General features: G+C 47.0%; 1 protein-coding gene across 2 annotated transcripts in view; it reads left to right on the top strand.

Moving 5' to 3' along the window:
* The window catches only part of PDE4A (phosphodiesterase 4A), a 1,505,614-nt gene that overhangs the window by 754,657 nt on the left and 738,536 nt on the right, over positions 1-12,421 (top strand). Inside the window, exon 2 of one of the 2 annotated variants that reach the window (XM_069604081.1) lies at positions 3,347-3,406. The exons of the other annotated variant lie outside the window; for it this stretch is intronic. Coding sequence (XP_069460182.1) covers positions 3,347-3,406 — 60 coding nt within the window. The remainder of the gene's footprint in view (positions 1-3,346; positions 3,407-12,421) is intronic. 2 annotated transcript variants of the gene reach the window in all.

The following is a 12,421-nucleotide window of genomic DNA, read 5'->3' as shown; positions in this document are numbered from 1 at the left end:
ACCAACTACAATCAAAAAAGTGATTGGTGGAAGGTTTTGAATTAATGGGAAACACTGGCAGGGCTCTGGGGGTAATACATCTCTACGTTAATGTACGCTTTTGTAAACGCAATATTTAAGTCGATGCTATTCCCTACATTGACATGTTCGAACACTCGACCTCTTGTCCCAATACAAATAATCGCGAGGTTGTCGATGAAGCACAACCGCAGTACAGTGTTGTCAACCTATTTCCCATTTTCAGTACTCCCGGCCATCTTTTCTTGGGTTTAAAGGAGGGCCACATAGCCTCGCCCTCCCTCTGTAAAACGTATGTGCAATAAAAAGAGAAAAAGACATGTGTAAAACAAAAATGGAACATTTTCAACTGCATTTCGGAACTGTGGAACCTCAGACCGGCTACATCACACTCGAGCCCACCATCACGCAATTGAGAAATGAGCCCAAGACGCCCCTCTTCAAGAAGCATCTTCTTCATGTGCTGTAGACCCCCCCGTACCCACTCACCCCCCAGGTCACCCGTGAATGCTGCTCCAATTGCTTAGTTGTAATGTATTACTGCCCTGCTGTAACTGGAGTCCCCTTAGACAATAACTACCTTCTTCAGTGCTTGCCTATGTCTGTGTATGTGATTATATTTGCATGAGAGCGCCTTTCCAGTGCCCCTCCTCCCCCCTAGTCTATTATAGTGCCTTAAAGAGGTCTTGCCTAACTCTAATCTAAATCGCTTGGGGTTTTGCGAGGACCCTGGTTCCTTCCCAACAACTGGTGGGCCAGTTTGATGAGTTACTTCACTGTGCAGCTGCTACTTTGGACTAGTTTCACTGAACAAATATTCTTTAAAATGCACTATTTCAAGTGATGTTTCCAAAAGCTCCCCCTTGGCCACGATTCAAACGGTCTGCTGTGAAAGCAAAGAATTGCGACTGTGAAAAAGATATCAAAAATGTGCTTATATTTGTTTGCTCCATTGTGTATTTCATATGGATGTTTCTACGTGATTGTATGTCATATTCTCCATGAAGAAGAGGAGACTGGATAAAGTTTTATGTATTTATATTATTTATTTATTTATATTGCACCAAAGCCCGCAGGCATCACGGCACGTGAAACTAAATAGCATGTAAACTAAATTTAAAAAGACTTTTTAAGATTTACTGGTGACAGGCAGACTTATCTCTCGGCTCTGATGTTATTTGTTTACTTTCTGCCACCTTGGGATTGTAAGCTGGTACATTTGAATCATTTCACAAATTCGAGATGCAACCTTTAGCATATGGACCAACATTCCGATGCACTGAACACAGTAACACAAAAAGGGCATATGTTATGGTATGGTTTGTTGCTTTACACCACACACGGCTCCCACCCAAGGGCAGTCTCCAGGCACTCATATATAGAAATGAGGGAACTGTGGGGAAATAGGGAACTGTGGGAACTGTGCGTATATATCTTTAGTCTCCTTCTTAGTCGACCTTGTACTAAAGTAGCGTCCCGGGATGCTCCATGCAGCACAAGTGAATGAAGACTGAGTAAAAACTTACAGGCCCCCTTCCAGGTCCATACAAGGGTAGAGGAAAGTTAAAAACCTAGAGGTTCACCCTCAGTAGACAGAGTTCCTGACATCATCTCACCTGTGCTAATCATAGCCCACCTCTTAGAGCTCCCCCCCCTTTCCCGGCCATTCTATTCCCACCCGAAAGGGGAGCAGCTAACAAAGATGTGATGTGATTTTTCGCATCTTAGAATGCAGCCCTCCCTGTAAAGGCTGTCGGCATCCTTGGTTTACTGAGGCATAGCTCTCAACTCACATGCTTTTGGCGGGTGTCACCCGCCTTGTAAAGGGCTGAGTTACCCGCCAAGCTTCCTGCACGCCCATTCATTCAAATGGGCGTCTCACCCGCCAAAAACAAAATTGGGTGATTTCAACCGCCTTTTCGACACAAATGGTTGAGAGCTATGGCTGAGGTGTGGGGAGAAGGACAATGCACACCCCGACACTATTGCACGTGTGTTTGAAACTTCCAGGGGTTCCGAAGGATATTCGAGGTTACCATTCCAAGCTGAATTTTCCCAGCTCTCAAGCTGCCCCAAGTCAGGTTTGAGGTACCCAGCTAGCCCTGGAGTTTCTGCTCAAAATCCCGTTGGAGTATGGGACTTGTAGTTTTTCTTTTCCTCGTAACACTGCTGCTCTTCAAGTGCCAGATGGAATGTGATGTGACAATGGCTGAGTATATATATATATATATATATATATACAAACAAAACAAGAGGGGTGGCAGGGGCGCTACTTTGGGTCCCAGCTGCAGTAAACTCAAACAGTCTAAAGATGTTCTCCTCCTGGCACGCTTTCATGCCTCAGCAATCTTCAGAGAGGCTGATTGGATGCAGGTGTGCAGTGTTAAATCCCTCTGGTATGTACCAGGCAGTGGCAGCAGGGAATTCTGGTAACTGCAGTGCAGAGCCAGCCAGGATCAATTCTCCATGTATAAATAAATATACATACATATGAGGTGAACTAGGTTCGCTTTGACCTGGCTTGGTGAATCATGTGTTGGGTTCCATGTCATTTCATCGCGGGATGTTTTTTCGCAGGGTTTTGTACCGCAAATTTGTTATTGAAAAACCCATCAAAAATGTTTTTTATTTATTTTTGGGGGATCACCCCGCCCCCCCCAACCCTCCATTCCTTTTCGGTTTATATCTATTACCAAAAACCCACATCCCATATATATGATTTTTTATCCCCCCACAAAAACTTTGATGGGTTTTTTCGATAAAAATGTTGTGGTAAAAAAACCAGCAAAAAAACGTCCCGCGATGAAAGGACGTTGTACCCATGTTTTGTGGTCACCTCCATGCAGTGGCAGACGGTAACATTTAGACAAGAACCTACACTGTCCACGGTGGATCCTTAATATTTGAGTTGTAATCCCAATTTGTAAACTAAGCCGAATTGTGTGATCCTGTCCAGATCGCGTTACCATGCTTGGTGCAAGTGCCCTTATCTGTCACATGGTGAACTTTTAGAAACAGGCTGAGATGCCCTTTAATGCTATATGAACAAATGCATGTCAAGACCAAGCTGGGAGGGTTGGATGTAAAAGTTTGGGGGCTACACACCCTCAAAGAGCAAAACCATTCAGACCTCTTCCTTGTTCTCTGTGGTGCAATTAAACGAATGGAGAACGTGGCATCTTGTGCTTGTGTGAATGTACATCTTTACTGGCCATTGATAACGTTCCTCATAGCCCTAGGGCGCTTGTAACCTGATTTCATGTATCCTCCTCGACCCCATATCTGCTTTGCATATTCAACATGGTGTCGCTGCTCTGTTTGTCTGCAGATATATTCTCAGAAAGGAGAGGACATTTACACTGGGGACCAATGCAGCCGAGAAGGAAGGGTAAAGCTGGAGACCATGCATGTTTATTTGTGTTGCCTCGAGTGGGCAGTTTTTGTGGCACGTGATGGTTTTTGTGGCATGTCACAGTTATTGGGGCACATGGTTATTGTGGTCGTTCCTGTAAGACCTGGCGTGTTGGTCCGTGGTTGTTTTTGTCACGCACACAGCGTTACCTGGTGTTTCATGTGGTATGTTTGTGGCACATGTGTGTTCTGGTAGAAGGTGGAAGTTCCAGGTGCATGTGGTGCGTCTGGAGGCATTTGGATGTTTTTGATGGCATGTAGCAGTGGTCGTGGCAGTGGTATGTGGCAGTTTTATTGGTATGTGACGTTTATTGTTGTATGTGGCAGTTATTGTGTCACGTGATGTTTCTGATAGTATGTGGCAGTTCTTGTGGCAAGGGCGCTTCTTTTGGTACGGGGAAGTTATTGCGGAAAGTGGCTGTTCTTGTGGGATGTTACAGTTCTTTTGGAAAGCAACCATTGTCGTGGGTGATTGTTCTTGTGGTTTGTGGCAGTTCCTGTGACAAATGTTGGTTCTGCAAGTGACAATATCTGTGGTATGTGGTAGTTCTTGTGGCGTGTAACAGTTCTTGTGGTATTTGCCAATGCTTGTGGTATGTGGCAGTTCTTGTGGAATGTGATAGTTTTTGTGACACGTGGCAAGTCTCGTGGGACATGTTGGTTCTTTTCACAAGCGCCTGTTCTTGTGGGCTGTGGCAGTTTTTGTTGAATGTGGCAGGTCTTGTCGCAAGTGTCAGTTCTTGTGGGCTGTGGCAGTTCTTGTCGCAAGCGACAGTTCTTGCGGCATGTGGCAGTTCTTGTCGCAAGCGTCAGTTCTTGTGGCATGTGGCAGTTCTTGTCGCAAGTGACAGTTTCTTGTGGCATGTGGTAGTTCTTGTCGCAAGCGTCAGTTCTTGTGGGCTGTGGCAGTTTTTGTCGCAAGCGACAGTTCTTGCGGCATGTACCAGTTCTTGTCACAAGCGCCTGTTCTTGTGGGTTGTGGGAGTTATTGTGGCATGTGGCAGTTCTTGCCGCAAGCGTCAGTTCTTGTGGGCTGTGGCAGTTCTTGCCGCAAGTGTCAGTTTTTGTGGCATGTGGCAGTTCTTGTCGCAAGCGTCAGTTCTTGTGGGCTGTGGCAGTTCTTGTCGCAAGTGACAGTTCTTGTGCCATATGTTTGTTCTTGTCGAAAGTTATGTTTTCTGTGGTATGTGCCATTTGTTTAGGCAAGTTCCATTTCTTCTGAAACATGGCCCTTGTTGTGGCATGCTGTGATTCTTGTGGTATGTGATGGCTCTGTTGTCAAGTGATAGTTTTGGGGGTCGACCCCGTTAGATATGTATAGTCCGCTAACGCTGCTGTCCTGGACCCCGGGAGCGAGGGGTGAGTGGCCGCTCGCATACGTTCTATCCTCCTGGGGGCGCTGGCCAGCCTCTGCTGGCACAGCTGTCGCTCTCACCCCCCACGTGCAAGGATAATGCTTCCCGTCTGGCTCTATTTTTAAAAATGCGGCAGATTGAAGCCTTTAATGTGTCTAGAAATTCCCTAGTTCCATTCCTGCTGTGTTCCCTAGAGGGGCGTGAGAAAGGACTGTTCCTTGTCCATCATCCTCAATCGTTTCCAGGCGCTACAGTCAGGGGAAAGGGCACTGAGGATAGGCGCATGCCGATGTGTGATGTAATGGTCACATGGGCCAGATACATTCTCTAGGCGCTTTAGAACTTCAGAAGGATCCAGGGAGGCCTTCCCAGAAGTCCCGCGTTAGGGTGACATTATGAAACTAACTGCCAGACTCGCCATTTCCCTGCCCTCTACACACTGAAGACCACAGTTAAAGACTGGCACCGCATCAGGCAGCGAACGTGCTCAGGTCACCACGGGGCGCGCATGCCTGAGGAACGCAGGCAATGGTAGCCTCCTTAGCAAACATGGTTGCCGACACACCGAGCCTGCGTCATGCCGACACTTAAGCAGGCAGGCTACACAGGGATGGCTGAGGTTCTGCCTGAATCAAGAGTGCAATCAGGGGGTGACGTGCGCAGGTAACCTGGGCATCTGTCCATCCTTGTGCCAACACACTTGCTCATTCTATTTGCCCCTTTGCTATCCCCCACAAGAAAGGTGCAGAATGAGGCATGTTTCCTTTGTTGGCATAAAAAGGCCGCAGATTTATTTTCACAACATAATAAACTCAAAGCACTGCAAACAAACTTTGTGAAAATAGTTCTGAAGATGCGGTGACTGCTCTGTTTCCAAAACTTGCTTCCCCCTTTCCCAAACAAGTCCACAGTAGGCTAGAGCTCCCCAACCCTTCTCCTGGACTGGGGGGGTGCCGTTTAGTCGGGGAAAGCTGAGCCCTCATTGCTACCTCTAGCACCCCCGCCGTTTAGGCCCCCAAGAAGCGCTGGTCCTGAGAAGAGCAAAGACCCTTCCGGCTTTCCCACAGCTCATTCGGAGTCTGATTCTTGTCACTGGTCGCCAAAACACTGCCATGCCAAAGGTGGGTCTACGCCCACCGTGGCCCCCCCTTCCAACTTCATAACTCCAGCAGCTTTGTGCACAAATTCCAGTAAAACAGATCCATGCCCGCTGTTGACAAATGCACCCCATCCTTCAAATAGTTTTCCAGGGATTTCCGCCTGATCTGGGGGAAACCTCTGACCCTGCAAAATGCTGCCATTGCCCCATTCAACTTACTCCTTGACTTTTCCGCTGCCGAATGGCTTTCAGCACCCCTCCATTCCTGCCTTGGAATGATCTCAGACCACAAGATTTCCGTCTCGCCCAACTGTGAGGACAACTCCTGCAATGAGAACATCATCTCCCTCATCAAAGCCCCCCTACCCAAGCTAGTCAAATCATTGCTGCCTAGATGGATAATGAAGACATCAGACCTGTGCTGTTTACCCGTCAATTTGTTGATGTGCCCTTGCAGCTCTGCCCATCTCATTCCGGGTACCCCGTGCCACCAAATCCGGTACTCGCCGGTGGTTAATTCCTCTCTTCATGCCGTGTAGCTGGGCCCGGCCCTAGATACAAATGAATGCCCCACTACCCTGACGGACTGTCTCCTCCTCCGGGATGTTATATGGAAGGAGATCAGAAGGAGGTCATTAACTACATTTTATCCGGCCTTATGTACATCTTGAAACACCCTGACTTCCATCCCCCAATTCTCATGATTGCTTCCGGACCCATGTCTACCTCGGCCGCTGATGTGGCCGCCCCTATCCTAAAAGAGTGTGTACCAAACACGCCTTCAGTCACCCCCATACCTACCAATGCCATGTCCATGACCCTCCTAAACTGGAAGTGGCTCAAGGCCGACCCATCCCCTGGAGGTAATCCGTCAGTCCCGCTACCGGACACACTGTGCTGCCCTAAATGCTATAGAGGGGAAGGGACGGTGTGGGGTATTCAAATAGCCGCGCTGTCCAGGGAAACCCTTGCAGGGGGGGTCAGTCATGGGCTGCAGTCGACAGCAACACCAGCAGTCAGACAGGGACAGGTATTATGTGGGTTGATGCCACGCATTATGTGAGGGCGATGCCGGGATTTACCCCAGTACGGGTAGCAGGGAACTCCTTGGTATGGCACATCCCCTGGGCCTACAAGGAGTGAATTTGGCAGAAGGAGTTTTTTGAGATCCATAGCTTGTTAGACATGGAGCCTGTGGGGATGGGCTTGTGTGAATCGTCTGAGAAAGAGAGGGAGAAGGAGGACAGGGAGTAGCCCAAGGTAGAAGAGAACATCCACAATTGGTTGGCAGCTTTTAGGATGCTGCCATCCATCATGATCTAGAAATTCCCACAGGATGCAGGTGCACTGTTTGATTATGAGCAGAACATACATACATTGCACTTGACTTATGGCGGCGACGCCTGGATAAAGTATGACCGGGGTTTCAGGCTCAAAATGCAGATTTGGCCCGCGATATCCTGGGATGAGGTTGATGTCAGGGGGTACATTTAGAAAATGATGCCCTCTAGGGAGACTGGGGACAAAGCTCAGGGCGAGAAGCCTCATTATAAAAGGGACCAGGGGTCTTATGGGGACCGGTGAAGGGGGTCCTTTTATCCAAATTCTAAAATTTGGATAAACTACTCTTTGTTAAAGTCTCCTTTTCACTTCTATCATTGTTGCCTTACCTTGGTATTTTCTGTTTTATTGTTACTATTTTTTGTACAGTTGCTTTGTAGTATTTGTGTTTCACAGAACTCTGAAACCCTTTGGGGTGAAGTGTGAGCTATACCCCATTAACCCCTAAATGCTGAGCTCTATGCAATTCTATGCAAAGAGGTGCTGAGCTCTATGCAATTCTATGCAAGTAGGACAAGCATACTCGTCCTTAGCACTTAAGGGGTAAATAAAAAAATGAAAACAACACCACCGTTGGTAAATGATAAAGGCTGCCAATAATACAGTGCCGCCATTAGCAGATGGTTCAAAAGTGGTGAGACAGAAAAATGTGCTATTCCAGTTTACTGGCTATTGACCAACAGTGCCAACATCACCAGCGAGAAATGAATTACCACCAGAAACCCACGTTACAGATAAATATGATGCCTTGAAATGGTGGTAATTATTATCTGGAGGATAGCTCAGGGGCAACGTGCTCGACTTGGAAGCAAGACGCCGCGGAGCACCACGGGCTTGATCCCGGGTCAGCGCTTAGAAACCACTGAGTATTAAGCGCGTTATAAATAACCTATCATATCATATCTCAAATAAGATGGACCTACAATATGTCTTAACTGCAAGCATCTGCCAGAATGTAAGGTTTATGTGTTAACACCTGACACTCATTTATTCAAAGGGAAGAGTTTTTCCAGGTGCAGAAATGTACTATGGGAGTATTGACAGTAATGCTTTGCTCTACTACCGATTTACCATAAGCTGTGTTTGTGGCGCTGCTGAAAATATTGGAAAATGTGTGTCCCGCTGGTGATATGTGTTCCCTGCGACATTTATCATCAGTAAGTTCAAGCTGCTGGTGGAAGAAAGGACTGCTGATTCCCCACCTGGTCACAATGAGTAGTGGTGACGGTGTCAGAGCAGGAACGTACTACTCTGCTACTCACTGCATTTCTTTCGTCATCACGCCCTTGGAAGCCAACTCTACCTTTTCACTTGAGCTGCGACGAATGCCCTACAGGGCTTGGAGCTATTTAGCTGCAGCCTGGAAGAGCCTGCTTACCTTAACACTAAAGACTGCCACATTTGACTCCCCAGGACAGATGCGTTAGTAGGGGGGTGTTTAGAGGGCTATAGCCCCGGGTCTTTTGGTTGTAGCCCCAGATAGAAACTCAGGTGCTACAACCAAAAGGCTAGCTAGCCCCTAGTCCCGCCAGACCCGACATTAGCTTAGCCCCTGATCTTTTCCAGACCTAGCAACACCCCTGCCCCAGGACAACTGGGATCTTCATGCCTTCGACTGTGTGTGTCTGGGAATGTCTAATCTAGGAGACATTTAAAGTATGATGGGTTATATATATATATATATTGGACAGGATGTTCCTTTTCATGTGTGTATGGGATTTGCACCAGGTCATTGTTCCGGAGACAGGTCTTGCTTACTGGCTAATGACTTGCAGTCGGGGGCTTTAAACCCTTTCTGTCAATTCCTGCCAGGAGACCACATCGGGACAGGTTTTGACTCTGCCACTCCTCCGCTGTGGTGGGTCCATACATGTGCCATTTTCCATGTGAAAAGTGCCCTGCTTGTGATCCTCTCCCAGACATCTGCTCAAACATTGTGCAATACTTTGCAAAACCCAGTTACAGATGATCAAACCAAGGAGCATCCTGAAATAATGATTGCGGAATATTGTCGATGATGCAGGAGTGGCGCGTAGAGCTGTTGATGGTTTTCACTTTCAGTGGGAGTGCCCTTTAAATCCTGTGACCGCCTTACTCTAGACACAGTTCTATGTTCATTCATCAACTGATTTTTTTTATGAATTTGTTGCTGAATATTTTAAGCTGAAAAAACGAATTGAACTCTTTTTTTTAAATTGGGGATTCCTCCCAACCCCCTCTGCCCCACTATGTATTCCCTTTTCTCCACCCCCCTGTCTGAACCCTCCCTCGACCACCATATTTTTCAATTAGTTTTTTCAGCTAAACATTTTCGGCCAACAACTCATCAAAAAAAGAAACTGACGACGAATGAATGTCATACCCTAGAAACATCTTGTCTTCAAATGCCCAGCAGATTCATACATAATCCAGACAGGTTCTCCAGACCCCGAAGGTCCAGTATAAGCCACCGGACCTTAAGATCTATCTTAATATGCAAAGGGGACCTACTGATCTTTGATGTCCACCTGAGCGGTCTGCCACAGACTGTTGTCATGCAACTTCCAGCAGGGGATGCGGATGACCCCGACGGGGGACGGCTAAAGACAGAGTACACTGGAAACAGCAACTCTGACCAGTGGGACACTCCCAGAAGGTCAGCTTGGAAACATTGGCAATCATTTTTCCCAGACTCCCATGACCTTTTTAACCACAGACACAGAGGCAGAAGATAGACCAGACCTGTGATGGTGCAGATAAGAGTTGCACCGGACCTGGCCACGCCCCCACCTGTTCCCAACCATGAACGAAAGTATTAGCTGGGAAGGGTTCTGTAAACTGTTAGTGGAGCACCAGTGGCCAAGAGTAGAATAGGTTGTGCGACACAAGTAGGGCGAGAAGTCGTTTGCATTTACAGGAGGTTGCAGAGTACCCAGACAGGGCTCCACAAGTAGTAGAGAGATGGGCAGGCTGAGGGAGGTTGCAGCATACACGGGCAGGGAATAAATAAATGGTGGCATGCAGAAGGCGTGGAGATAGAGAAAGCGTACTGCCATTCTTCAGACAAAACCCTGCAGGCCTCAATTCTGAAATACGGCATCCTAACACAAAATTGCTTAATACAAAGTTCCAGGCCTCACGATGCTCAGACAGCAGCCCAAGCACCAAGGTCAGTGTGCCGAGGCGAGTTCTGAAACGGCACCAGATAACGTTTCCAGGGCACAGAGCATGCAGTTAATAAAGGTAATTAGCTTCAATTGGTGACAGTGACAAATAGATATATCCTTGAATGTCAGCTGCAAGTTACTACCGTGGCAATTGATCCCATGATGATTGAGTACACAGCGCCCCAAGTGGCTGCTGAAGGAAAGCACATACATGTTAGGACAGTAGGAAATCAAATAAATAGATGAAAATGAGTTCTGAGCAGTGGTCCTTCACCAGGTGATCGAAACAATCGTCATTTATTCCAGGCCCAATTAGATAGCGCACCTGCCACTTCCTTAGTACAACCAGATACAGAGAAAACATGCCAAGTCCATGAGCAGACTGGCAGAAAATGCCTCAAGCCTGGGAACGAGAGGGGAGTAACTTCTTCAAACTGGATCATAGCGGGTCGCCCTTCCCTCCTTCCCCACTACGTACCTTGGCACTGCATAAAAGTGTCAGAGGCCGTATGTGCAAACGACTGGCCAATTAAACCATGCTTTTGTCATCGACTAGTTTAGTAGAGTGCCAACCAATGGCAAGTTAGTTAGAAGGATGCATCTGGGATGAGTTATTAGTTGTGAAAGAACCAATAGTAGAAGGTTCACTTATAGATAACTATATGTTTTATATACCACTAACCAATGAAATAAGAGAGCAGATGTTTATATGATAATTACAAACTATGACATAAGTTGTGACGTTTTTCTTACTTAAAACCTTGTTGTTCCTAACACCATTTTGAGATTGTCTTGTGTACGCTCTCCCTGCATCCGTTTGTATATGATTAAAGCTGGATTTTCTCGTGCACTTGGAGTTACTCAGTCATCGAGTTTCCCTCCTCATTGGTATACTTGGGCCTATCTAACAGACCTCACCTTTCGTAGATCTGTTTGAGGTCCGAACTTCGCAACGATCGCTGCCCGAGGCCGCTGCCAGTTCCCTTCTCTAGCACTCAAATGCACCTGAAAATTAAGTCGCACAAATCAGGATCCATTTCTGTTACATATGTCGGAATGGACATGCATATGGTTCTACTGAGATCCGGATACTTGCATTGCTTTCCGGGGGCGCCCCAGAAGCCCACTCCTGCAGAACTTGAGCTTTTATCACTCGACCATTTCTACCACAGGGGTAGCAGGAAAACTAATGAGCCGAACTAATGAGCTGAACCTGTGCAGACTCAATCCTCAGAATTCCGGAAGAGTTTGGGAGCAGAACCCCTATACCAGTATCAGCAGAAAAGACCAGCTGCTACTTCTCTCCCGGTTCCCCGGGCTCCTGTCGAGTTCAGATGCAGAGTGCTTCTAAACTATAGGACAGCAGGCAATCGATTGGCAGGGGGAAGGGGGAAGGCCCTCGTGGAAGGCAGGGCGACCATGCACTTGCGCCTTCCGGGGGTGGGAGGCACCGCAAAGCAAAGATTTATTAATTACTTAAAGGCTGTCCCATGAGAAATGGTATTGACCGCAAGATCTATTTACAACTAGGGTCAATGAATGGGAACGTTCTCTCCAGCATTGACGACCAGAATCAATATCCTCCGATTCATAAAGCGTGCACATTGGCAGTGCATTTCCGGAGAGTGGGCCCGCGCTGAGATGCGCTGTCTTGTAGACCATGGGCTGTCAACTACAAAGGAGAACGTGCACTGCGTTCATTTCCGTGTCAGGTCAATGTCATCGTTCATGCAATCTCACGGGGTATTAGGAACAGGCATTTTTTAAGGCGAGACAAGCCAAGCACAGGTGTGTGGAAAGAGTGTACTTAGAATGTCTTCTGAGGTCAGGTTCCTAGTGATAGGCTCGACATCCAAAGCATCGAATGCAAAAGCCTCGAAAAAAATGCATTGAAAAAATGCATTGTTTTTTAATTTTTTCCCCAACCCCTGTTTTTTACCCCTTAAAACCCATTTTAATAAAAAAAACCTTCACCTACAAAAAAATGCATTTTTGCGATGCATTTTTTTCGAGGCTTTTGCATCCGATGTTTTATATTCGAGGCAATCACT

The sequence above is a fragment of the Ambystoma mexicanum genome, chromosome 3q, assembly GCF_040938575.1.
Source record: "Ambystoma mexicanum isolate Mex_15411 chromosome 3q, UKY_AmexF1_1, whole genome shotgun sequence".
Taxonomy (NCBI): domain Eukaryota; kingdom Metazoa; phylum Chordata; class Amphibia; order Caudata; family Ambystomatidae; genus Ambystoma; species Ambystoma mexicanum.
Note: the sequence above shows the minus strand (reverse complement) of the source record. Positions and strands in the feature narration are given on the sequence as shown.